The sequence below is a fragment of the Actinia tenebrosa genome, unplaced genomic scaffold (genome assembly GCF_029948245.1).
Source record: "Actinia tenebrosa isolate PJP-AT-01 unplaced genomic scaffold, QUT_ActTen_1.0 PGA_scaffold7__59_contigs__length_16204524, whole genome shotgun sequence".
In the NCBI taxonomy this organism is placed as follows: domain Eukaryota; kingdom Metazoa; phylum Cnidaria; class Anthozoa; order Actiniaria; family Actiniidae; genus Actinia; species Actinia tenebrosa.
The window spans coordinates 555236-580419 of record NW_028292584.1 but is presented as its reverse complement, the minus strand read 5'-3'; the positions used below and the strand labels follow the sequence as shown (position 1 = coordinate 580419).

Here is a 25184-nt window from a genome sequence, read left to right as displayed (position 1 = left end):
CAAAACTTAAGGTCCTTGAAGAAGATGACACACTTTTTGCTGTATTAGAGAGCTTTTATATCGGTACACATGTGAATTCAAGTGGCAAAATAGGATACAAAAAACTGGAAGAAGCTGTGCCGAAAGATTTCATAGAAGTTGATCTACACGATACAATTCAATCGACTATGGAGGCCATCAGGGCAAACTTTATTGATTTTGAGTTGATAGAGGATGATGAAGAAGACGGCTGCCCCCAACCAAAAAAACCAAAGCTAAATGCCTTCGAGCTGTTGATGAAAACTGCTAGTAAAAGAATTCTTCCACCAGAAGACAAAACTTCTAATCAGCTTATTCTCTCCACAATAAGCCTTTTCATAGTTTAAGAATCGATTCCACTGCGCATGCGATTTTATCCCGAATTTCTCACCTTCTTTTGTTTAATTAAGAACAAAAGAAGGTTTAGACAAAGGAAGGTGAGAAATTCGGGATAAAATCGCATGCGCAATGGAGTCGATTCTTAAACTATGAAAAGGCTTATTGCCTTTTAGAGGTAGTCAAAGCAATTTATCCATAAGCTGGATTTACACAAGATGAAATAGCATTCGTGGGTACATTTTTGTAAAGAATGACACTAATTAAGTAAGAATATAACTTAAAAAGTTAATGCTGTTGATATTGAATGTGTGACGAATATTGTTCACTACGATCCATTCGTCTATATTTTTTAATTCGTTTTAACATAAATAGGAATACCATTCTTTAAACGCACGGTCAACATAGCCTGGTATCTCAATCCACATCACCCTAAATTTGTGGATAGAAGCCCGAAGATTCTTAATGTCATACTTTATCTGTATGATGATATTCAGTCTTGTAACTGAACCACTGATAGTGCAAATAAAGTGATATGTTTTTGTTATTTGTGGAGTTCTTATTCATTTTATCCTTTTTAAACAAATACTCGTGTTATATTTTTCTTTTTTTTTTTTTTTTTGCTATTCATTCCCATACTTAAAATATTTTATTTTTTTCCTGATTTTCGAAAATCAGAGTCGGTCAGGTAACGGGAAACAAACAAAAATATGGGGATGGCCCAACTAAAAATACATAGTATGATAACCAGATTCCGTGCACTCGAAACCTTTGGAGGTGCCCCCCCGCTCCGCCCGGGATGTGGTTCTCCCCCGGAAATGCGACTTCCGCCTCGAGAGTGAAAGTTGCTAGCCGTGCCAACGGAAGGGACTTTTAGCGGCGCTACGAAGTGAAAGTTGTCTTCGGTCGGAACTGTCCCACGGGATTGTTCCCTTCCTTTGCTACCTCGTTAAACTTCTAACAGATAAATGAAATCGTAATGAACCAAGTCTCAGTACTCAATCACTAATAAATTTACAAACAACTCAGTCCTATGGAGGACAAGAAACATAACCCCTACTAGCAGGATACAATTCTCGAAACTTTAAGCAGAAATACAACTAAAACAATTACGAAACCTCGCATCGAGCTTCAATGCCGAAACAAGATTAAATTTTAAGCTCCGTTGAAGCATAAAGTAAGTACGAGCCACTCTATTCACTACAAGTAAAATTGATTGTTCGACTAAGTTACTGGCCGGGTAGTGTTTTGTCTTGGAATTTCAAGATCATGCAGTTGATCCTTTATAAACGAAAACTCAAAAAAACACTACTTACCTAAGAGAAGAAGTCTTCTGTAGAGATCATGTTGGCGTAGTCACTTTATTAATTCCAAGGAATCAGAGACTTCCCAAAAGGCAAGAAATCTGATGATTTGAGCAAAAATATGCAAGTTGCGATTTCTTGGAAACTGTTTGATTGCTCTCCCTTTTCTTTCCCCTGATTGGCTAATGTTTCGGGATCATTCTCGAATCTTATCCATATTTGGTCATACCATTGTCTGCAATATTGACTGACATCGAAACATACTCACTATCGTTTTCCAAGAAAAGAAATCATACTTTGCAAAATAGCGGTGCGACGCATAGTTTGATTGCTTTTCTTTTAAAGATTTTGATCTTAGAGGTAGCTGATCTAGCTGGTAAGTAAATTATTTGAAATATGCGACTGTGTTCGATTTTATGTCCTCAAAAATTTGTTAATGGTAGAGGAGGAAGCAGACCTTCGTCGCACAATGCAAAACAACCCGGGAAAATAACCGCGTCTTAATGGCAGAAAATCCCTAGCTGAAGCCAGAATATTACAAACCCTCCTCAGGGACTAGTCATCTCCTTACATTATACATGAATATCAGGATAGTGCAGGTATATCTAAAAAGCAACTCTTCTAGAGGAGGTATAGGCCGAAGGACTAAATCCCAGAGAAATCAGACGAATGATCGTCAGGGGGGAGCCAGACAGCCAACAGAAGGAGGGAAGGAACCAACCAACCTTCTTGACGCAAGAAGGTTTAAAACGACTCCTCTTGCAATGGGACTGAAGAGCTGAACTTCAATGAATTACGGATGGGAATTTCCCTTCCCTAACAGCAACATTTAAAAAAATTAGTTTCTTTTCAAATTTTATCGTAATATTACTTGGTAGCTGCGAGCAGTAGTATAGGGAATGGGGGTTCCAGCGCAATCTCAACACGGGCAAGACCCGTGTCAAAAATCCACCTACGGACAATCCCCACTCCAAGTGTGGTTGGGGGCAACAGCGCAAATATGTTAGTTTATATATGGAGTGCGAAGAATGTAAGAGAACTTTTAAGAAAGAAGCGGATTTGAAAAAGCATTTGAAAATGAAGACGAAGTGTATGAGCAGTTATGATTGTGGATGTGGTAAGAAGTTTGAGACTAAGGTTAAATTGTTTTGGCATTGTCAGGACTGTGAGTACGACTACGACGACCTAAAAAGTGCTTGGTATTAGGTATAAAATATTTCCTATTATATAGATGGAATCCCAAAGCAACTTCAGCACGGTGTCAATACCCGGTAACGGTGAGATTGACGTTAGACAGTTTTGGCGTCAGTCAGAAAGGAAGGTTAAAAGGACTCTCCGAAAAGGTATAGAAGAATTAGGAGCCCTGAAAGCGAGCATAATGGTAGAAGTAAGTTTGTCAAAAGACGAGGTAATGACGACAGCAATGTTGCGATCAAAGTCGTTAGTGATATTAGAATCCACGAATCTGGATAGGTCACTCAGTGAAGCCTTAGAAGCAATAATGGAGTCGCTGTCTAACTACACGAAAGAAGGATCGGGGTGGACAGTAGAGGAGGTTGAAGGAATAGAGATAAGTATGGCCAGGTACGTACCCATACGAGGGGGGAGTTACGTACCGCTACCAACGTGGGTAGAAAGGAAGAAGGCTATTGTAAACGTGAAGAATGAAGACAATCGATGCTTTATGTGGGCAATCAGGTCTGCACTGTATCCAGCAGAGAAGGATCCCTGTAGGACAAGTAAGTATCCCACAGATGATTTAGAGTGGGATGGTGTGGAATTTCCCATGCAGTTGATAGACATCCCCATATTTGAGGAAATAAACGATCTAGCAATTAACGTTTACGGAGTCAGAGAGCAGACGATAGTACCGTTAGTTCTGTCAAAAAGTAAAGGAGAGCGCGTACATTTATTCTACCACGGCGGACACTACTCATGGGTTAAACACATTAGCAGACTATTCTACAGACATACTAAGCACAAAGGCAAAAAGTACTTCTGCGACTGCTGCTTGCTGTCATTTACATCCTTAAATGCCCTAAAGAAACACGATGAGATCTGCCGCGGAGTCGAAGAAGTGGCGCAACGGATCCAGATGCCCACCAACAAAGAGCTTTCATACGCAAACCATCAAAAGCAGATGCAAGTGCCTTACGTGATATATGCAGACTTCGAAGCGTTGATAACTAAGGAAGAGCAGAAACGTGGTGCCACGAATAAGATAGGATTACACGAGATCTGCTCCTTTGGTTACATAGTAGTCAGATCAGACGGTAAAGCAAACCCTCCTGTGATTTACCGAGGTAAGAACGCAGCTAATGAGTTTCTAGAAGCATTGCGAGAAGAGGAGGGGGAGATAAGAGAACAATTAAGACGTCCAAAGAAGATGGAATTTACCAAAGAGAACCAGGAGGCTTTTAACAAGGCAAAAAAATGCCACATTTGCCAACATACGCTTCTTCAGTTTGGAAGACGAGCCAAGAAAGCGTGGGATGAAGATGGAAAGTATCTAGGAGAAGCTCATTTTAAATGCGGGAAGTATGCTAAGAAAGGTGAGAAGCCGGGAAAGCCCCCCACGCACTGCATTCACTGCCACAAAGCATTTGTTGAGGATTTCTATGTGGATAAGGTTAGGGATCACTGCCACATCACGGGTAAATACAGAGGAGCGGCTCATTGGAAATGCAATATAAACTTCAAAGTAAATCCAGACATGGAGATTCCGGTGTTCTTTCACAACCTCCGCGGTTACGACTCCCATTTGCTACTACAAGGAACAGACGGCTCCGACGTCAAATGCATACCCAACAACAAAGAGCGCTACATGTCCGTAACTGTGGGTAAGCTAAAGTTCTTAGATTCGCAGCAGTTTATGGCGGACTCCCTAGCAAACCTCGTAAAGTATAACACCAACTTTCCCATTTCCAGTCAATACGGCGCGGAAAGGAAAGGAGTCTACCCATACGAATACATGGACTCCTGGGATCGATTCAAAGAACCCCTACCACCCAAAGATCGCTTCTACAGCACCCTAAACGAGTCTGGTATAAAGGATGAGGAGTACCAGCATGCGTTAGACGTGTGGGAAAAGTACTCCTGTGAGAACATGGGTGACTACCACGACATCTACCTAAGGTCTGACGTAGTGCTGCTTGCAGATGTTTTCCAAAGCTTCAGAAAGATGGCTATGGAATATTACGGATTGGATCCCGCTAATTTCTACACGGCTCCTGGGCTCAGCTGGAGTGCTTTGTTAAAGAAGACAAATGCGCAGTTGGATCTCCTAACGGAGTACGACATGTATCGGTTTATGGAAGACGGTATTCGTGGCGGCGTATGCGGACCCAGCCGACGTTACGCCCGCGCAAACAACCCCTTAGTAGAGCACGACCCAGAGAAACCAACCACATACATTTACTACCTGGATGCGAATAACCTTTATGGTTGGGCAATGTCACAGTACCTACCTGTGAGAGACTTCGAATGGGATCCAGTGAAGCCGATAGACTTCTACATGCAGGTAGGAAAGGAGGAAGACAAGGGTTACGTCTTAGAAGTGGATCTGGAGTACCCAGAGCGCCTGCACGACGAACACAATGAGTTCCCCTTAGCACCAGAAGCGATAGAGATACCATTTAAGCAGCTAAGTCCGCTGCAAAAGCAAATGTGCCCTGGTTACAAACCGTACAGGAAACTAACTATGAACCTGATGGATAAGAAGAAGTATGTGGTACATTACCGCAACCTGCAGTTCTACGTGCGACACGGAATGCGCGTAGAGAAGATCCACAGAGTCCTAAAATTCACGCAGGAACCCTGGATGCGCCCCTACATTGACTTTAACACGCAAAAGCGTACCGCAGCGAAAAATGACTTCGAGAAAAACCTCTTCAAACTGATGAACAACAGCGTGTTCGGAAAGACAATGGAGAACATCCGCAAGCGCGTAAGCGTAAAAATAGTCAGCACCAAAGAGGAAGCAGAAGCATACGTGTCACAGCCAGGCTTCGTTAGATACGTAGAAATGCTGAACTTCTACGTGATTCACATGAAAAGGGCAAACCTCTTACTAAACAAGCCCGTTTACACAGGCTTTACGGTGCTGGATCTATCGAAGCTGCTTATGTACGAGTTCTACTACGATAAGCTTAAGCCAAAGTACAGAGACCGCTGTCGCCTCCTGTACACAGACACCGACTCCCTAATTCTAGAAGTGCAAACGGAAGACGTTTACAAAGACTGCCTCCCCGACATAGACGAGTACGACACCAGCGGTTACCCGAAGGAGCACTTCCTTTACTCTGCGAAGAATAAGAAGGTAATTGGGAAGATGAAAGACGAAATGTTAGGAAAACCCATCGTGGAATACGTGGGTCTGAAACCAAAGATGTACAGCGTGCTAAAGTTAGACGGCGTAGAAAAGAAAGCTAAAGGCGTAAAAAAGTATGTGGTTAAGAAGGACATTACGCACGAGTCCTACCTCAACGTATTACGAACACGCAAGGAACAGCGGCATAAGATGAACAGCCTGCGCAGCTATGGTCATCAGATACATAACGTCACGCAGGAGAAGGTGTCACTGTCTGCATTTGACGGTAAGCGATGGATGTGTGATGACGGAGTGCATACGATAGCATTCGGACATCACACGATAAGCAGTTCTTCTTTGACGAACCCACGCGTGGGACCATCATGAAGATAATACAAGATGGGCTGACCCTTCTTAGCTATCGCACTTCGGATCTGGTAAGTTTCCAAAGACCAATTAGGATCCGTAGCTCTTTTGGATCCTCCTTCTAATTCACCCGGCTCATAGAGATATCGAACCGTGACATTACCTAATTTCTTTTCATGGGGGAAGACCGCCCTCGAACTTCTGACGTAGGACTTGTGTTCCACGTGTTTCTTTTTTATGGCATCCTTGGGTTTTATTCCCGTAGCCCTGGCCGCCTCGTTGTTCAAAGCCACGATGACCTGGGGGAGCCTCTGAGTCCATTCCCTGTTGCGTTTGGAGGGATCTTCCAGCTCTTTCCAATACTGGTACCCAAAGAGGCGCTCGGCCAAGGTCTTGTTGAATCTTTCGACGATGCTCTGACCCCTGTGGTACTCTGCTTTAGCTCTCCTAATCTTAGTGCTGTGGTCTTTCATGGTCTTAGTAACCACGCCCATGAACTCTGTCCCCGCATCCACTTGCAGCAGCTTAGGCCATTTCAAGACGCGCTTATAAATCCTACCTAGGGCTTCTGCGACTTCCCCAGAATCCTTGCTGGTTATAGGTTCGGCGTCCTTGTATCTGCTTGCGATATCGACTACGGTCAAAGCGTACCTATAGGTCTTCTTTCTCACCTTATCGTGCGGCAAGAAAAGCAAATCCGCCTGATGAACTTCATTGGGGGTATTTACGGTGAAGCTGGGCCTGGGAATGTACTTAGGCACGGGAAGATAAACCTGCCAGAGGGTTTGTTTTTTCAACCAGTTCTTAGCCGTTTCGTCTGATACCCTGGCCGCGGTCGCGAGTTTCTTGATAGCTGACGCTCCTCTCCAATAGCCTTCCGGCCCATAGTAAATCCTTTTAAGTTTGTCCTCTACGCGGCCCATTATATGAATTCCAAAACAAGATTGATCTTACGTCCGTTAAAATCCACCGTCTTTCCGTCCACTTTAATGGTAATGTTTATGCTTTCTACCAAATTAGATAAGTCATAGCTCAAAGAAATGGGAGTGCATTCTACTGGGTCAAATGGATTACCTTTGGGTAGAAACTTGGACATAAGAGAAGACTTTTCTCCATTGTTGTAACTATGGACCAAGTCGCAATAGACTTCATAAGAGGATGCGACTTTCCATTTCACATCATATGTACTGCCGCTATTTATCGTGGTACTAGTAAGGCCCAGGAGTTCTACCAATGAACTGTCCTTTAGATTGGCGCTCCCATTATTTTTCTTGAATTTCATTTCATGGGGTAATCCTGTGGTAAGAGTATATCCATGCTTTGCTAGCTCCTTAGCCAGTGTTATTGGGGTGTAATGGGAATCTGGTATTTTTGGTTTGGTACCGGAAGTTCCGATGACAAAGCCATTAATTAAATTATACCAAGAATTGTACAAAGAGCAACTAACCAACCGAACCCTACAGGCTTTGATGGGAGGATTCAAATAAGTAGTAAAGTTATTCTTGTCGCTTTCCAAAAAGACGATCATTATATTAGATACGCCAAAGCCACGCCTCCGGCCAGCCCTGCGACTCCTACAAAGACCAATTCATTGTCTTTTCGTTTCTTAGAAGGCTGGTAGTAATTCTTGAACTGAGGCTTTTTCATTCTAAAGTCGGGGTGTGCTTGCGCATAAAGTTTGAAGGCGTAGTCTGTGTTTTCGAAGTTCTTGTCTGCCTGCATTTTGTCTTGGTAGTTCTTGTCCAACCAATCCCTGTAAGCTTGTCTTTTTTCATTCCAAGCTGCAACGTCCCTTTGATATTTCTCCAGCGCTAAGTCGTGTCTCTTTCTTTCGGCGGCACCACTTTTGTCGCCTCTAACTAATCTATCCAAATATTGACCACCATAATTAGCTCCAGTGAATGCTAAAGCTGCAATGACTCCACCTGCGACTAAGCTAACCATTTATATGTTAGGCAGGTACTTTTCTTTCCGTAGGTAATCCTTTACCATGATAGCCCCGCCTACGGCAGCGGTCATCTTAGCAAAATTAGCGAAGCTCTTGCTTGGGTCTTCAGTAAAGTCTTCTTTGAGCACTTTCTTACCTACCCAACCAATACCCGCAACAATAGAAGTAATGATAGCTGCCTCTTCAACAGTTTTCAACAACGCGGTCGACATTATATTACAGAGCGAGAAGGAAAATCTAGGTCGCCACGGGTGATAAATCTACTCCATTTCAGGGATCTTACTTTTTCTAACCTCCACAGGTGCGTGATATGTTGGCGGCACATGCACGGCCTCCCACTTTACTTTTGGCTTCGTAGCCCGCCATTGTAAGTAAAGGCTGCCTGCTGCTATAGCAACTCCTAACGCGCCAATGACGTACCCAGGATTAATGAAGGATTCCTCTTCTTTTTCTTCCGCCTTTTCTTCTTTTTTGGCTTTGTTCTTTTTATTCATCTCCGCGAGCTTCTTACCGGCAGCGACTCTGCCTGGAGATTTAACCTTGGTAATCTTGGTATCTTCTACGGGTGGTTGTTCTTCGGTGCCACTCATCTTATATTAAGGGACTTGAAGGACTTGACAACGACTTGACAACGACTTGACAATGACTTGACAACGACTTGACTAAGTACTTGAGGTGACTTGACTAAGTACTTACGAATGACTTAACTAGGTACTTGAGGCGACTTGATCAGGTACCTCAGTAAGTGCTGCCTGGAAGACCTTTTCGACTTCTCTATCCTTCTTGAAGTCCTTCCAAGATGTTCCGAAGGAACCTAGTACCTCCTTCAAGTCGACGTGCTGAGCTACGTGCAAAGCCGCAGAGGCGACTGCCATTAACTTACCGCACTTCAAAGACAACCAGCCGCAGGTTATCTTAAGTTCTTGGGATATGACATAGTCATCTCTTATGTCCTTCCGCAGTTGCTCCACGTCGTCTATAGGCAGTGCAAGTCCAAGCAATTTAGTTGCAAGTCGGATAGCGGAGTCTGCGACGGCGTCTGTGGTCTTACTTGCGAGGGCAGCCTCGTACCTCTTATGGAACTTTTTGACTTCCTCTTCCGACAGCTTATTAACCTGCTCATGGGTAAGTTCCTTGCCTATCATTTCTTTGCACTTCCCAGATGACACAAGGATGTTAAGTTGTTCCTTGAGGTTACTTTCATCTAACTGTGTGGGGACTTCATCTATGAGCTGCTCAATGTCCATATATGTTAACGTCATACGGAAACCTCAAAGAGAAGATCATTTTGGAATGTTGGTGCGTTTTTAAATGCCGCATGTATTCGTGCAGCTGTTCCTTGGATATCTCACCGCCGTAGTCGCTTAAAATGGTTTCCAGGTCAGACTTACTGGGTGTATAAAATACTACGAGAGAGCCTATGTTTTCCCTAAAGGGTTTAGAGACACTGGTAAGCTGCTGGGAAAGCAACCAAACGCTGATATTGTCGTGTCTGCCGCTGAAAGCGAGCTTCACTAATTCAGAGGTGCGCTTTTTTACGTCGTCCCCACAGGCAATGTCATCCAGTATGAGTAAAGTCTGTGTATCTTTAGGGAATTGCTTGTGCCAGAACTTCAAATGGCTGGATAACTCGTTAGGATCTAAGATATCTACGAAGAAGTCGTCATCTTTCACTCCTATGCCTTCCCAGGTGCGGTTATTCACGTAGGTGGGACAAAGCAGCACTATGTAGTCAAAGCGGTATCTAAAGGGTCCTAATAGCTGCTCCACGATGAACTGGGTCTTTCCGCAGCCGGTGGGTCCTACTATCAGAGCGTTACAAGGCATGTGATCTGGGTTCATATATAGATGGAACCAGTGGAAGCAGTAAGAAGGATTACCGCCTACGCAAAAGATAAAAGAGACACCATAGAAATGCAAAGGGAAGAGATAGACCGGTTAAAAGAGCGCGTACAGGAATTGTACGATGAAATGTGTGGTCTGAAGCGCGCGGAACGGTTTGGCGCGCTTTTGACAATGGCGACGTGGGCTAAGGAGTCCATTAAGGACTTCATTCGATATCCCCCATAGATATATGGACTGCATTACGTGCGAACTACCTGCTGACTGCATCATCCCTCCCAAAACACCGATACCCAAACCGTGTAAAAAATACACCTGCCGTCACTGTAATAAGGTATTCTCTGAAGAAGACTTCGTTGGACATTGGTGTCCCGCGGATACTAAAGCACAAAGGACTTTAGACGACGCTCGAGAAGAGTAAGAGGTCGCAAAGAAGATCTTACTAAGCCCCAGCAAGAGGAATTAGCATAGGTCTTTCTCTTTTTATCGTTATTTTGTTAAATGCTGCAAAGAGGTCTCAAGTAAGGATCTATCTTTTATTGTTATTTTGTTAAATCATCGTAATCGAAGAATGGTTAACATGATTATCTTTTTGCTGGTTTCAACGATGAGAAAGAATGATACCTCATCTTTTAATGGGGGCTTAACAAAATAACAATAAAAGATAGATCCTATCCTAAAACCCCCTTACAGGGTTTAACAATTTAACAATAAAAAATAAGGTATATATAATGAAGTGCGTGCAATGTGATAGAGCTTTTAGTAGCAAGCAGCGACTGCAATACCATCTTTCCAAGAAAGTCTGTCAGAAGACCATCAGCACTGTTTGCGGTGACTGCGGTAAGGAACTGTCCACAGTACAGGCCCTACGATATCACCGCGAGCATAGAGTCTGCCTTAAAGGTCATTGCCGCCGATGCGATGAACCTCTCTTTGAAGAAAACTGGCATAAGTACCGCTGCCGTCGCTATGACCTCACAGATGTGGTCTGCGAGACCCACGGCGATTTAGCAGAGCGATGTTGCCCCCTTGAAACCGGCCGGGTGCTCACGCGACGTAAGAAGGAGATCGACGAAGACTTCGTATGCTTTGACGACTACGAAGGAGTAAAATGGGAGAACCGAGAACACTGGGATGGCATCTGCGATAAATGTGGCTGTCAACGCAGCGGCCAACATATTTGGTGCTGCCTTTACGATGGCCCTAAGCCCTTAGATCATTATCTGTTGGTAAGAAAAGAGTGGAATCTACTTAAGGTATAATGTTACCTTACATCGCAGCGTTCCTAGGAGGTGTGACTATTACCTTATCAGCGTATGAAATGGCGGAAAAAATGAGGGCAGACACAGCAGATGACTACTTATCCGCCCATGAAGAGGATTAGTCGCACAACGGATTATCCTCCGCTCGACGTTCGATGTCAAACTTCCATCGGCCGTTTACCTTACCATGACTGCGTAGGTGTGTATATTCTTCACCCTGCAGTATGTATCTCACACAGTCAGGCGCCCAAAGGCTGTATTCCTGACCGTCGCGTTCTAAGACCAACCTCAAACGGTCGATGTCTTCGAATGCGACGTAGTTTTTTATTCGGTATGAAGCGCCTTGCAGCAGATCTCGCCAGTATGTTTGTTTAAGAATCATTATATCTATGAAATATTCTTTGGTGATTCCTTAACGCCTCCTGCGTCTTAAAAGCCTTAACACACCAAGGACAAGGTACACGAATGCCTTCCGCGTAATGGTCGATCTCCCTACATATGAGGTCGTAATCGTTACACACCATGGTTAGGTAACCATTTGCCTCGTATCGTTCGAGTAACGCCTCTTGTTTAGGTGATAATACACCGTTACCCTTAGGCGTCTTCAACTCCAGGCATAACCCATTATACTTCTTATGTGCATTAAGGATTAAGATGTCGGGTTGTCCTGCCTGATACCCTTTCTGCCAACATACTATCCTTTTTCTGGATGAGTCCTGTAGTTCTCCAAGACCTGGTGCGAGCAGTAGGATAGGGTGGAACCGACGTATGTAGTCTATGATTTTCTTATGCAAGTCAAATTCATTTTCTATTTTGAATACCAACTTATTAGGACCGTCGAACCGCCTTTCGATTTCGTATTTACCTGTCTTTCTTAGCGTAGGGAGAACGTCGCCCAACACCCATTTCCTGAACTTTTTTGCTTCGACCTTTTCGGATCCGAATATTAATTCATAAAGACCTTCCTCCGTCAAATACACAGTATTGGGTTGTGCGTTAAGGGTGTCGGTCAGACTGACACCCTTTATAGACCCCAAGGTTACCTTGTTTTCCTCTGAGACGTGTGCTCTAGCTGCGTCCCTAGAGTTAACGTAACCCAACACCAAGGCCACTTCCTTTGCTTTGAAGTACAAAGTTTCGCCTTGCACTATGCATTGCAGTTTGTTGTCGTTGTTTTCAAATACACGAAGCATTATATACCAACGATATTTTAATACGCAACGCTCTTTAGCTGATTCATTTCTACGCTCAGTTGCGCGTCTGAGACTACGAAAATGTATGCGTTTATCTTATCGCCGTCGCCCGCGGAGGCATTCTTGGTGCGTTTGATCTCCAAAGTGATACCATCCTGCGTATTTACTAAACGTAAACCCTGGCCATGTAGGTCTTCGTCGTTAATGGTGCGCATGTCAATCCACAGCGCATACTTATCCTTAAAGAATTCCTCGGGGCTAATTTGGTCGCCAAACTTGCGCATGGCCTCTCTGTACACGTCTGCAGGCTTTATCCCCTGGGAGTAGACCTTGTTTGGAACGCCGTTTATGTTGACCCCCACGTTAGTAATGTTGGGGTTGTGAAAGGCCTCGGAGTCGCGCTTACCGGCTTCGTAGGGTTTGGCAAACACCAACATCAGCCCCGTGAGACTTCTTCGGGGGAGGTTAATGCTTTGGTTGATAACCTCGTCCGTCTTATCCAGGAAGCTAAATGTCTTATACATCACTACGTGGTCGTAAAGGAATGCCTTTCCGGAGCTGTATTCCATGCCAGCGCTACGGGCCAGCTCTTCGCTGTACACGGTCTCGTACTGCAGCTCTAAGTTGGTGATAGAATAGGGATCCACAGCTCCACTGATTGCGCTGTCCATTCCTCCTATGACGTTCGTAGTGTCCGCCAGGGTTACTTCAAACTGCAACTCGGATAACTGCCTGGGGTAGTACACGCCATGGTTCGTAATTACTTCGAAATCCAAGGGGATAACGTACTTGCTACCATAGGCGGTCTTTACCCTTGTTGCGTCTGCTACTACGGTTGCTCCACTGGAGTCCGTAGGCGCGGGGTTAGTATCGCTGCGAAGCTTACGAAGAATAACGCTTCCAATTCCCTGCTCTATCTTTTGTGCACGGTCAAAGGCTGTTAGCCACAGGTCCTTATACGTGGCGTACAAATCGTACCTATTCAAATCCAAGAGGGATTCCCCTGCGAACTTGATTCTCATCTTAGAGACGAGGTTCCTACCCACATTATTGACGGTATAGCGCTTGTCCTTGGTGCTTGGCTGCACCGCTAGGTCGAACCTTAAAGCCAGGGTACCAGGAACCAATACTAGGTTATCCGTTAGGCGGGGCACGCCTACATACAGCGTCTCACCTGGCTTAGCGCTAGAAGGCGTGAATGTAACCCGGTGAAAGGTGCGTTCTGCTTTCAGTCCGCCAACCTGCTTAGGTAATACGTTGGGGTTTAACTTTGAGCTTATCATATATAATGGAAGTAGAAGGAACGGATCCAGATTTCGACCCCACCACTGAGGAAGGTCAGGCTGACATTAACGACGGTGACGAAGAACCGCTGCTTCCCAACCAACAAGTCGACGATTCCCTAAGGGATAGGGCTACGAGGGCCCTAAGATATCTCAAAGCACGCGAGTACACGTTTCCGCGTGAGCACATAGAGCTTCAAAACATGGGCGAGCCGGAAGCAGCCGCGCGGGAAACCGTAGAGTGGGCAAAGCAGGAGCTAGAGCTGCGCTACGACAACTTTGATGCTGACGACGTAAAGCTCACGGAAAAGGGAAACAAAGTCCTCATAAGCGTCCAAGACTTAAGATTTCCCGACAAAGACCGCTGGACAAAACCGCAAAACCTCTTTGATGAGGAGGGCAACGTTAGGGGCGACGTCTTGAGATTAAGAGGCTTTCAGCGTGCTACTAGAAGCCTGTTAGAAAGGCTGCACAACTTAACCGAAAGGACCAACGCGGAAAAACGTGCCGCGGATCTGCAAAGGGAGTTAAGAGAAAAAGATGTAGAATATGCAAAGCAAGGTCAGCTACTTGCCGATGCTGAAAAGAAGTCCGCCCATCAAGATGAAAGAATAAAAGAAATAGGAAATCAGGTGGATCAGGCCTTACGCGAATTAGACAAAGCACGGGAGGACTTAGGAGAAGCCCAAAGCTCTGGCGCCTCAGTGGAAGCGCTGCGGGAAACGTTGGAAGAAAGGGAGGAGGAATACACGAAGCAAAACCAGCGGCTTGCCGACGCGCATAGGAGGGAAGTCGAATTTAAAAATCAAGAAATAAGGGAGCTGGTAGACCAAAGAACCCAAATTCGACGCGAAAGAAATCAAACTCAAAGGGCTCTTAACCTCGCCCTGCAAGAGTTAGACTTAATTAAAGACGATACCGATAACCTGCAAACCACCATAGCCGGCTCTTTAGTAGAACGGCGGCGGTTAATGGCTGAAATCAATACTAAGGAGGAACAAATCCGGCAAAGAGATCAGGCCATTGAGGACCTGGAGGGGCAAATAGAGCGGCAGCAAGAAGTAATCGAGGACCAAACTCGTACCGAAGAGGAAAGGGAAGCAGCTCAAAGGGAAGTAGAAACCCTTCAGGAAAGAGTCGCGGAATTACAGGCGCAAAAGGAAAAACTGGAAAAGGAGCTGGGGCTTACCACCAAGGAAAAGGTAAAAAGAGCCCTTTTGAAGTATGGTATTCCGCTGGCGTTTGCGGTCGCTATTTCAAGCGTAGTAGGGGTAATCCTTAACGCGCTTAAGGCTACAGGCGCGGGCGTAAAGAAATTAGGCAATGGACTAACGGACTTGGGAAAAAAGATGGCAGCCGGTCTTCCTGGGCTGCTGGGTTCGGTTGTTTCCTTGGCACTTAGGGCCGGCGGCGAACTGTTGAAGTTCGTGGGTAACAACATTTGGATATTAGTCGTAGCTATTGGGGTGGTCCTCCTGAAGAAGATGAAGGCTTAATCTTATCCTTCTCATCGGACGGTGTCCTGCTTTGAGGATAATGAAAGACGGTATTAGCACCGCCCTGGTAATTTGGAACCAACGGTAACACACTCATGGTAGAAATGGGCTTATGACTCCAGACTGCATTAGCGGGCCTGCGACCTATGCGATTTATCCCAAACTTGCCGTCATCAGAAGTGACTTGCAACTTAGCATATTTACAATTGGCTAGCATATGAAAAGTTACTGGCGTTAGGTCTTCAGTGGACCTAGTGTAGGGCTCCATCGAAAAATGGGTAACTTTCCTGGTGTTCGTTGAAGTTCGATAAGGAAGCAGGGGCTTATTATTCTCATCGATAAGCCTAAACCCCACATTCGCATGCGTATTTGCATTAATGCTAATAGTGCAAATGACCAATGCAGTGCCCCCAACCTCAACCCACAGTCCAACGTCATGCCAAGCGCCGTTGTCATATCCCTCTTCATCTAAGCGGTGGGTATAACGCGTTTCCCTCACGTATGGATTCATATATTACAGGGAACAAGTTCCCTTCTAGAGGCTCATTACCGTCAAAGTGCTGATGGTCATGTGGTTATAGACAGTATTCCTTTGATTTTCTATGCTATTTATGCAAACACTCCCGGTGTCATCTACTCTTATCTGCAGCTTTACCTTCCCGTGGCAATCAGCAACCATGTGGAAAGTCCAAACGGAAAGATTCTCAGAGCTATTCGTTGGCGGCTCTACTGAGAAATGCGTGGGCTCTCTGTTGTTCGTCTTCGCGCGCATGGGCTGTAATACTCCATTGTCGTCGCAGAAACGAAATCCTATATTCGCACTGCTAACGGCCCCCAAAGAAATGCTGCATAATATCAACTTCTTTCCGGAGTAGTTCAAATCCACGGACATCCCCGTGACATCAATCCAAGATGCTTGGGTGTATTTTTTCTCGCCTGTGTAAGTCGTATAAACGCAATCTACTCCAGTTACGTAGGGGTTGTTCATCGCCATATATAATAACTCAGACCAATGCTTGCAGCTGCTAGGCCGGCCTTTAGTAAGTTATGGTCATATTCCTCAGGTATCGCAGGCAGGACCTTCTTTGATGGTTTCTTAACTACGGGTAGCTTCGTTTCGTGTGACTTTTTTGGCTTCTCTACGAAGTGAGGAATGTTCCTAAGAGTGTCAGAGTTCACGTCGTTCACCCCAAACTTCATATCCTTAGTAGCTCGCTGCAGTTTGTTGTTGTATCCTACTACAGAACCAGTATTTATAGATAAATTACTAGGCATTAACCAACAACCCGGGGCTACTGCGTAGTCCAACCTCGCCTTAGAATTTTGTATGGCTAGTTGGTAACGCTGTACGCCCTTGCTAATGTCGCCCTCCAAGATTGAACTTTCAAATAAGATCAAGGCTTCGGCTCGCGTTTCTTCTGCGGCGCCAGTATTTCCGATTATGCTGGATCGGGTGTTTACCTGAGCTCCAAGGATAGAATACACGTAAGCTTCTATGCTGCGGTTCAAACGGGCAAGGCCGGCTTTGGTTAGTCCTTTACCTTCTGGGGGTATGAAATTAAGATATTGCTTTGTTTGCTCGTCGTTGGTAATCTTAATAATCAGTGGATTGGCCCCTGCATACTTACCGCCCTCATCTTTGAACAGAGGCCCGTCTCTAACTTCCTTAGTGGTCTTAGCGTTTGGTTCAAAGAAGGTGCTACTGTCGTGAGTTTCCTTATGATATCCCGTGTTCCACCGTAGCCGCAATGCATGAACTTCCTTATCACTTAGCTCGTGTCCACCAATCCCCCAATAAGCCCAAATGTGCCCTAGACCATTGTTAGCACCGGTAGTGCATCGGAAATCCTTCCCTACAACACCGAACTCCTTACAAAGTCTATCATAAGCCGGCACGCTGTATTTATTATCCCTTGGATAGAACGCAGCATCTCCCGGTAATGCAGTAACGCCCATCTCATGCAGTATTCTTCGGACGGTAAAGTGGAAGTGAAACATGAATATTGAATTCTTCATCAAGTTTGCACTTACACCACAGCCGCTAGTGGCACACCAACCCGCAAAGTTTAGTTGCTGCGGCCAATAACGCATGTTAGGACCACTTAACCATTCATGAGATTCCTTAGCGGTGGTATGAACAATGGGTACGTTTTTGAAGATATCTCGCACCTTTAACGGAAAGGAATGCTTGTTAGAGATCCGCATGTTCAGCGTTAGGTCCAAGCTTGGGTGTTTATCAAATGAAACTGCGGGTATCGGATAAGTACTGGTACCCAGCAATAATTCCTTTGACCAACCTTGCACGGGCTTATCTTCAACATATGTTGGCTTAGGCTTATGTTCAACATAACCAGAATTCTTCAGTTGATCGTCTATCTGATTAACCAGCGTAGGTTTCAAATCCTCATTACTGTACATTCTGGAGCCGTTATAGTAAATACCATCGGGCCTTCTTTCGAACTTACTAGCATCCGCGTGCGGAAACATCTTCCTGAAGGCCCTCCAATTCCAGTAATCCCTATTGTCGTGATGTGGCTGCTCCTGTATATCATTCCCAAAAGCGTCGTACATTAGTATATATAATGGATGTTATACCATCAGCGCCTCCACTCTATCCTGATTTACCTACAAAACCCAATGAATTGAATGCCGAGAACTTCCGCTTGAATAAGGCAAATCTAATCCTCGCTTACTTAGAGGGTCAAACGAAGCACTATGAGGAGGTCAGGAAAAAGTATGCTAGAGCCCGAAGCATATTACATAAAATCGCGATAACTTCCGGCTCCATGTCCGTGGCGTTAACAGGCTCTGGCGTTGCTACTTCGCTTACTGGACCGGGAATAATCGTTGGAGTTCCTTTGGCTAGCGTCGGCGCCGTCTGCGGTATTATTTCGGCTGTTACAACAGGCGTTATGAAACAGTTGTCAAGCAAAATATCCAAGCATGACACGACAATAGCTCTGTCAAGGGCTAAAGTAAATACGATCATTGACCTTGTCTCAAAGGCTTTGCGTGACAGAAAGATAGACAACGCAGAATTCTCGCTTATCTTAGCTGAAGAAGACAAATACGAGAAACTAAAGTCGGACATAAGGAATAAAAAAACCATCGTGAAAGATCTTTCCGAGGAATCTCGCAAAAAGATCTACCAAGAAGCGAAAGAAGAGCTTCAAAGAAAGCTTGCTCAGTAAACATCTGCTTTGAAAAGAGCGTGACAGGATTTCGTTTACATATCGAACGACAGTCTGGAAATTACGCGTAATCTTATGGCATAAGATTTATACCATAATACACGGCATGACCTTATTTAGTAAATTATTACGCGTAATATAAATTATTTAGCGAATTATTACGCGTAATATAAATTATTTGCATGACCTTATTTGGCGAATTATTACGCGTAATTTCTCATCTTATGCCATAAGATTCACTATCTTCTTGGAATCCATCCTAAGAGGGGGTGGTTGGGGTCGATTTCGTGAAATATTTCGTAGATTACGTCAGGGTAATAAGGAATATCCTTATCCAGCCGACAAAACATCCACTCGGCTTTTGTCATATCAGAAACCTCGGGAATAGACTTACCGGTAATTTCAGACAAAAGATAGGGAATAGCTTTGTAATATTTCCCTAGTTTTAATTTTTTCAGCGTTTTCCGTAGACTTTGCGGGGTTGGCTCTTCTAAATGGTCTATGATTTTCTTCTTTACTTCGTTATCTAAATATACCGGTCGATAACCTTGGATATGACTCATCCAGTCCCTGAAGTATTTTATTCTTTTGTATGGCGTCTTCTTACGACCTCCATTGGCGTAATACTGCTCTTTGGTGGCATTTGGTACGGCATTACGAATATTCTTACCACACTCGTAACACTGTGCTGACGTGTCGTCTTCTATTTGCATTTTCTTGTCACAACAAACATACTTATTTGGTTTAGTAGGTACAAACTTGGGTTTCAAGCACTTTACACAGAAATCATAAACAAACTCTTTACATTCTTCGCACTCCATATATAAACTAACATATTTGCGCTGTTGCCCCCAACCACACTTGGAGTGGGGATTGTCCGTAGGTGGATTTTTGACACGGGTCTTGCCCGTGTTGAGATTGCGCTGGAACCCCCATTCCCTATACTACTGCGAGCTGAACATTGAAATTGTTTTTTTTGCAGCTGTCACTCAAAAAATAAATAATCAGTCTGTACCTTTTCGTATTTTTGACTGAAGGCAGCGAAAACCCAAATTCCAATTGGCACCGCAACTACAGAGTTTTCATGTTTATGAAAATAGTAGTAAGGAGATTTAAGAAAAATCATTAGAGTGCTCACACTAAATCTGTGAAACAAATACTAATTTTTAGCACTAAATAGTGATAATTAAACAATAGAAAACAAAGGATTCTGTATGAAATAGTACTAATTAGTACTATATTTAATGTTCACGGTTTTAGTGCGTGCACTCTAATGAAATTACAAATTAAAAATTATTGTGATTTGTACTAATTTTTGAGGAAATTAAAAGTTTTTTTAGAAAGTCCTTTATTTGATATAATTTTTTCAAGGAATTACAACATGAAGTGTCCACTCTGCAAGACAGACAAACTTCGACGGGAATTTCCTTTTGAACCACTCACAGATGACTGTGAACATGCACCACTTCACTGCCTTCAAGTGAGTATGAGGATTAGCCAAGATAAAATGAACTGTTAGTTAATTTTCTGTTGCTTTAGCACTTGGATAACATATGATAAACAAAGTTTAGCAAGCGCCATATAAGAAAGAGAAAAACATATAAATGATGCAATTTAGGAAATGAATAAACCGGATCATTTTAAAGGCCAGATACTGAGGGTGGTCACTGCCACACTTTCTTTATGTCCTCAGTGGTTCTCTCATGTTCCTCTGATGCAAGGTAAGATGGTTTGAAGAGAGAGGACCACCATTTTACATGGTCATCCTAGCCATGTAAAGGTCTAACCCTTTGTAGATGTTACTAGATATGTCAATGAACTTGGTTTTCATGCCAGAAAACATGTCATGGTGATGCCTCCAAACATCTATGACTATGCCCACAAACGATAAACCTTTCGTGTGCATTCTTTTCTCCAGTGCATATCAGCATCCTTTGATGATTATGAGATATAGATAAGTTATAGTGCTTGGGAATGACGTTATTCCGGGAGAAAGACCCTTGGAAATAAATTCAGAAAAAATTAATTAATTTCTGACCTCGCTGGGAATTGAACCCACGACCTTCAGAATTGTACTACCAATGCTCTACCAGCTGAGATAAAGGTCAGACTGAGAGCAGGCCGGGGAAGGATATGCTGACGTGTGAAAAAAGGAATGCAGACTAAAAGCTTAATGTTTGTGGGCAGAGTCGTAGACTTTGAATGTGTGACTACGACTCTGCCCACAAACAATAAATCTTTAGTGTGCATTCTTTTCTCCAGCACATATCGGCATCCTTTGATAATTATGGGGAAGGAAATATAATGCTGGCGTGTGGAAAAAGGAATGCACACTTAAAAATTTAATGTTTGTGGGCAGAGTTGTAGACTTTGAAGGCGTGACCGTGACATATTTTTCTGGCAAGAAAACCAAGTACTTTGACATCCGTAATATATTTGAAGGCAGCACCTTCTCAGTTATTTTGAGAACCTAAGTGTTGGTCCAGCCAGGAATTGAACTCATGACCAACTGAATCAATTGGATATTGATTAATTCTGCTATGCTTCTTACTGTAATTTTCATAAACATGCAAACTCTGTGTCTGTGAGCTGCACACTGAAATTTGGTTTTTTCGCTGCTATCAATCAACCTAATAAGTCGGTACCATATTTTTGACAAGCTGCAGAGAAAAACCAAATTTCAGCATGCTACTCAGATACACATAGTTCAAATAAATATGAAAATTGTAGTAATATTAATTAACTTGCCTTGTTAATTTATTTTTGTTAATTTATTTTTGTTAATTTTTCTAGTGCACTACCAAAAGTGTCAAGAAGAACCAGTCTTGCTCGATATGCAACAAAAAAGTTACCACTGAAAACCCACAGTATCAAGAATGTATCAACATATTAAAGAGACTCTTCCCAGAGATTGAAGCCCCCCAAGCTATCCCAAGCACCACCTCAGCCACACTATCTGGGAATGAAACAATAACAGTGTCCATGATGGGTGGAGAGACTACTGTTATCCCATATGATGCCAATATGACTATTGCAAGCTTGAAGGTAAAGATCAGCAAATGCTTTTCTACTGAACCACAAAAGCAGAGACTCCTGTGCGACGAGAAAGAGCTCAAGGTTTGTGAAAAGTGAAACTTGATTTAATGCATGTCTGACAAGTGTTTAATTCTAATGGTTCATATTTTTTGTTTATTAAATAACATAATTATACATTGCGCTAAAAAAACTGTTCAGTCGCCAGTTATGATGGCCATGCAAGCAAGTTAGTTTTAATAGGTCAATCTTTATTTACGTTTTTTCCTCATTAGCATTAAAAAAACTCTCCAGAAATCGAAAGAAAATGTCTTATTTAGTAACTACTGAAAATTTGAGAGTAATATGTTCAATATTTTGTAAAATTTTTTGAAAACACTATAAAATGACAAAGAAAGGTATAGTTGTGTGGCAGTCTAGTCACACGACTATACATTTCTTTGTAAATCATACCGCTTTCAAAAAATTTTCTGGAGTCGATTTGATTGTAGCTTGAAATTTTTTAATGCTAATAAGGAAAAAAGTTAAATAAAGATTGGCCTATAGCTCAGTCATACCTCATTTCTGCCTCCTCAACATTACTGGTCAAAATGACCGGCAAGGCATTAAGATTTGACCAGACAAGTTCCAATTCTTGCCAGACATAATGTCAGATGACTGACAGTTTTTATGTTTGTCAGTTGAGATTGGTGCAACAGAAGTTTTGTCAGAAAAATTTACATGTTGTCAGGGGCAACCTCAAAAGTATTTTATACTGCATGATATGCAAAAGTATGACCAGCGATAATTATTGACATACTTTTATGCACAGGATTTTGTATGTTAAAGTGACAAATTTTGATATGCTCAAAGCTGGTTTTACGGAAAAAAATTGTGTAAAACCTTCTTTGGCAATAAAAAACCTTTGGATAAAAGTTATGCTTAAACAGTAAATGTGGTCATACTTCACTAATGATAAAGCATGGGTATGATGACTATCGGTGAAGTTACCCCTAACAACATGCACATTTCACTAAGAAAACTACTGTTGCACCAAACATCGTGGGCAGAACATTAACATTAATTAAAAACTTGATATGGTTATATAATTACTATACTACTCTTTAATCTTATTCTGCTACTTTTGAAGAAATAGTAGGAGATGGTAGAATACTTAAATTGCTTGATTTTTCCTATTTAGGTACAGGAAGACTCCAATCTGGCAACTCTTCAATATTATGGTGTGAAGCCATTCTCGACCATAAACCTCATTGTTGTTCTATATGATATTCCTGATGATTTTGATGAAGTCATTTTTGATCTATTTTGGGGATATCCCACTTCTGGAAGGGATTATTTGGATGCTTCAGTACTTCTGTACAGTGAAACATCTTTTATAGAAAGAGTAGACTATGGATACAGACAGAGTGTGACATGTACTGCAGTCTGGCACTCAGGAGATGTGATGGATGATGCAAATCGCCTTGGACACCATACCATCAGAGTCAAGCTCAAAAGCTTGCAAAGTGGTATCAACAGGTTATTCTTCACATTAAGTGCTTGGGCTTCTCCAAATATTTCAAAGTACCCCAATCCAAGTCTCCGTTTCTTTGATGCCAGATTTCCTAAAAAGCAGTTGTGCAGTACTGCCATGGACCATGCTGCATACTCCCAGGCTATAATCATGTGTAGCTTATGTAAATTTGATGGGGCCTGGAAGGTTTTGGGCTTGCGCCGACTTTCACGTGGAAATGCAATGGATTATGGTCCACTAAAAGAGACTATTCTACAGCTGATTACAACTGGCTTGTCATAACTCAAAACGTTACTTGCATATACTAAATTGAAAAAAATCATTGATTTTTTTGCCCTTTAAGACCTAGAGGTATTCTGGGTAGTTAACATCCTGGGTATTTGGAGATCAGCATTAGCATACAGACAGATGCAGCAGGAAGAGTGGCAAAATGCTTTGTTCAATAACTTGAATCAATGTTTAAGAGCTGCAAAACTGCAATATGCATAACTATTAGCCTTATAATCTGTTTACTCAGAACACCCTTGGGTCTTAGCTTCTATGATTGAACCTTATTAACCCGACAATGTTATTCCATTTAAATATACATATATTGTATACATTCTATTAATGTATGCAATTCAAAATCAAAATTATTTTCTGACATATTATTAGTGATGTCAAGTGATGAATTTCAAATTGATTTGATCCTGACTTGTAATAATTGCTTTAGCCCTTCCGAATCTTAGGGTGCTTTCCATCAGGTCTAACCAACCAGTTTGAGTGGCCAGTTCTCAAATGGTATATGCGTTAGTTCTTTAGAACTGGTTAGCCAAAGTCTCAAAATTAATGAGAACTGACCTGTACCATTTGAGAACTGGCCAATTGGACTGGTCGGTTCGACTTAATGGAAAGCGCCCTTAGAAATTATAGTGTAGGCCATATATGGTATATATGTCCATTTTATGAATTTATGTACAACCATAGGCACGTATTTTAATTATATGTACCCAAACATTTTCTTTCTTTGGGCATACCATGATATTAATTGCCTAACAGCTGCATATCCTCCATCATGTATTAAAATTGTATACATAGTTTAGATATTATGTAGTTACAGTTTGGTCTGACTCTTACTCTCAACAGTACTAAGGCAAGTTTAGTAGTACTGCCTTCTAATGTTTCACATCAAAATGCATGTCAAACAATAGTCTTGGGTCATTTATACAGAGGCCCTGTTAAGGAGTACTCATGTCTGCAAACAATAGGCCAAGGTCATTTGTACAGAAGCCCTGTTAAGGGGTACTCATGTCAAACAACAGGCCGAGGTCATTTATACAGAGGCCCTGTTAAGGGGTACTCATGTCAAACAACAGGCCGAGGTCATTTATACAGAGGCCCTGTTAAGGGGTACTCATGTCAAACAACAGGCCGAGGTCATTTATACAGAGGCCCTGTTAAGGGGTACTCATGTCAAACAACAGGCCGAGGTCATTTATACAGAGGCCCTGTTAAGGGGTACTCATGTCAAACAATAGTCTGGGGTCATTTATACAGAGGCCCTGTTAAGGGGTACTCATGTCAAACAATAGGCTGGGGTCATTTATACAGAGGCCCTGTTAAGGGGTACTCATGTCAAACAACAGGCTGAGGTCATTTATACAGAGGCCCTGTTAAGGGGTACTCATGTCAAACAACAGGCCGAGGTCATTTATACAGAGGCCCTGTTAAGGGGTACTCATGTCAAACAATAGGCTGGGGTCATTTATACAGAGGCCCTGTTAAGGGGTACTCATGTCAAACAATAGGCTGGGGTCATTTATACAGAGGCCCTGTTAAGGAGTACTCATGTCAAACAATAGGTCGAGGTCATTTATACAGAGGCCCTACTAGGGTAGCCATGTCCTCCGCCTGAATTTCACAACTGCTTATGTCACAATTTTCGGAATGTTTTTTGTTTTGCTTGTTGGAATTTACCCCTAACAGGCCTTATCACATTTAATATTAGCTTCTCCAATTCAAGGAGAACAAAATATTCCCTATGCAATGGATAGTGATCACATGGCACCATGTATATTCCAGTAAGAATAAAAATATTTGTTTAAACCTGC

The 25184-nt window shown here is 42.9% G+C and overlaps 2 protein-coding genes across 4 annotated transcripts in view; one reads left to right on the top strand and one right to left on the bottom strand.

Annotated features, from left to right (window-relative positions):
• Positions 1 to 1809, bottom strand: part of LOC116289321 (uncharacterized) — a 20096-nt gene extending 18287 nt beyond the window's left edge. The window contains exon 1 of the mRNA XM_089040159.1: positions 1671 to 1809. The gene's annotated coding sequence lies outside the window, so the exon portion shown is untranslated. The remainder of the gene's footprint in view (positions 1 to 1670) is intronic.
• LOC116287540 (uncharacterized) lies at positions 1209 to 25184 on the top strand. 3 transcript variants are annotated; one of them, XM_089040162.1, is made up of 4 exons: positions 1209 to 1531; positions 19920 to 20028; positions 21342 to 21665; positions 22762 to 25184. In XM_089040162.1, exons 2-4 carry the CDS (start codon positions 19930 to 19932, stop codon positions 23374 to 23376), a joined length of 1038 nt encoding a protein of 345 aa, XP_088896288.1. In that variant the 5' UTR covers positions 1209 to 1531; positions 19920 to 19929; the 3' UTR covers positions 23377 to 25184. The 3 variants fall into 3 exon arrangements, with proteins under 3 accessions (XP_088896288.1, XP_088896287.1, XP_088896286.1); XM_089040161.1 differs by lacking the exon at positions 1209 to 1531 and adding an exon at positions 1894 to 2034; XM_089040160.1 differs by lacking the exon at positions 1209 to 1531 and adding an exon at positions 19096 to 19194.

Coding starts and splice junctions, on each gene's coding strand:
- LOC116287540 (XM_089040160.1), top strand. CDS start 19,103: ATGACTCATCCAGTCCCTGAAGTATTTTATTCTTTTGTATGGCGTCTT. Junction 20,029..21,341: donor CACCACTTCACTGCCTTCAA/GTGAGTATGAGG, acceptor TAATTTTTCTAG/TGCACTACCAAAAGTGTCAA. Junction 21,666..22,761: donor GCGACGAGAAAGAGCTCAAG/GTTTGTGAAAAG, acceptor TTTCCTATTTAG/GTACAGGAAGACTCCAATCT.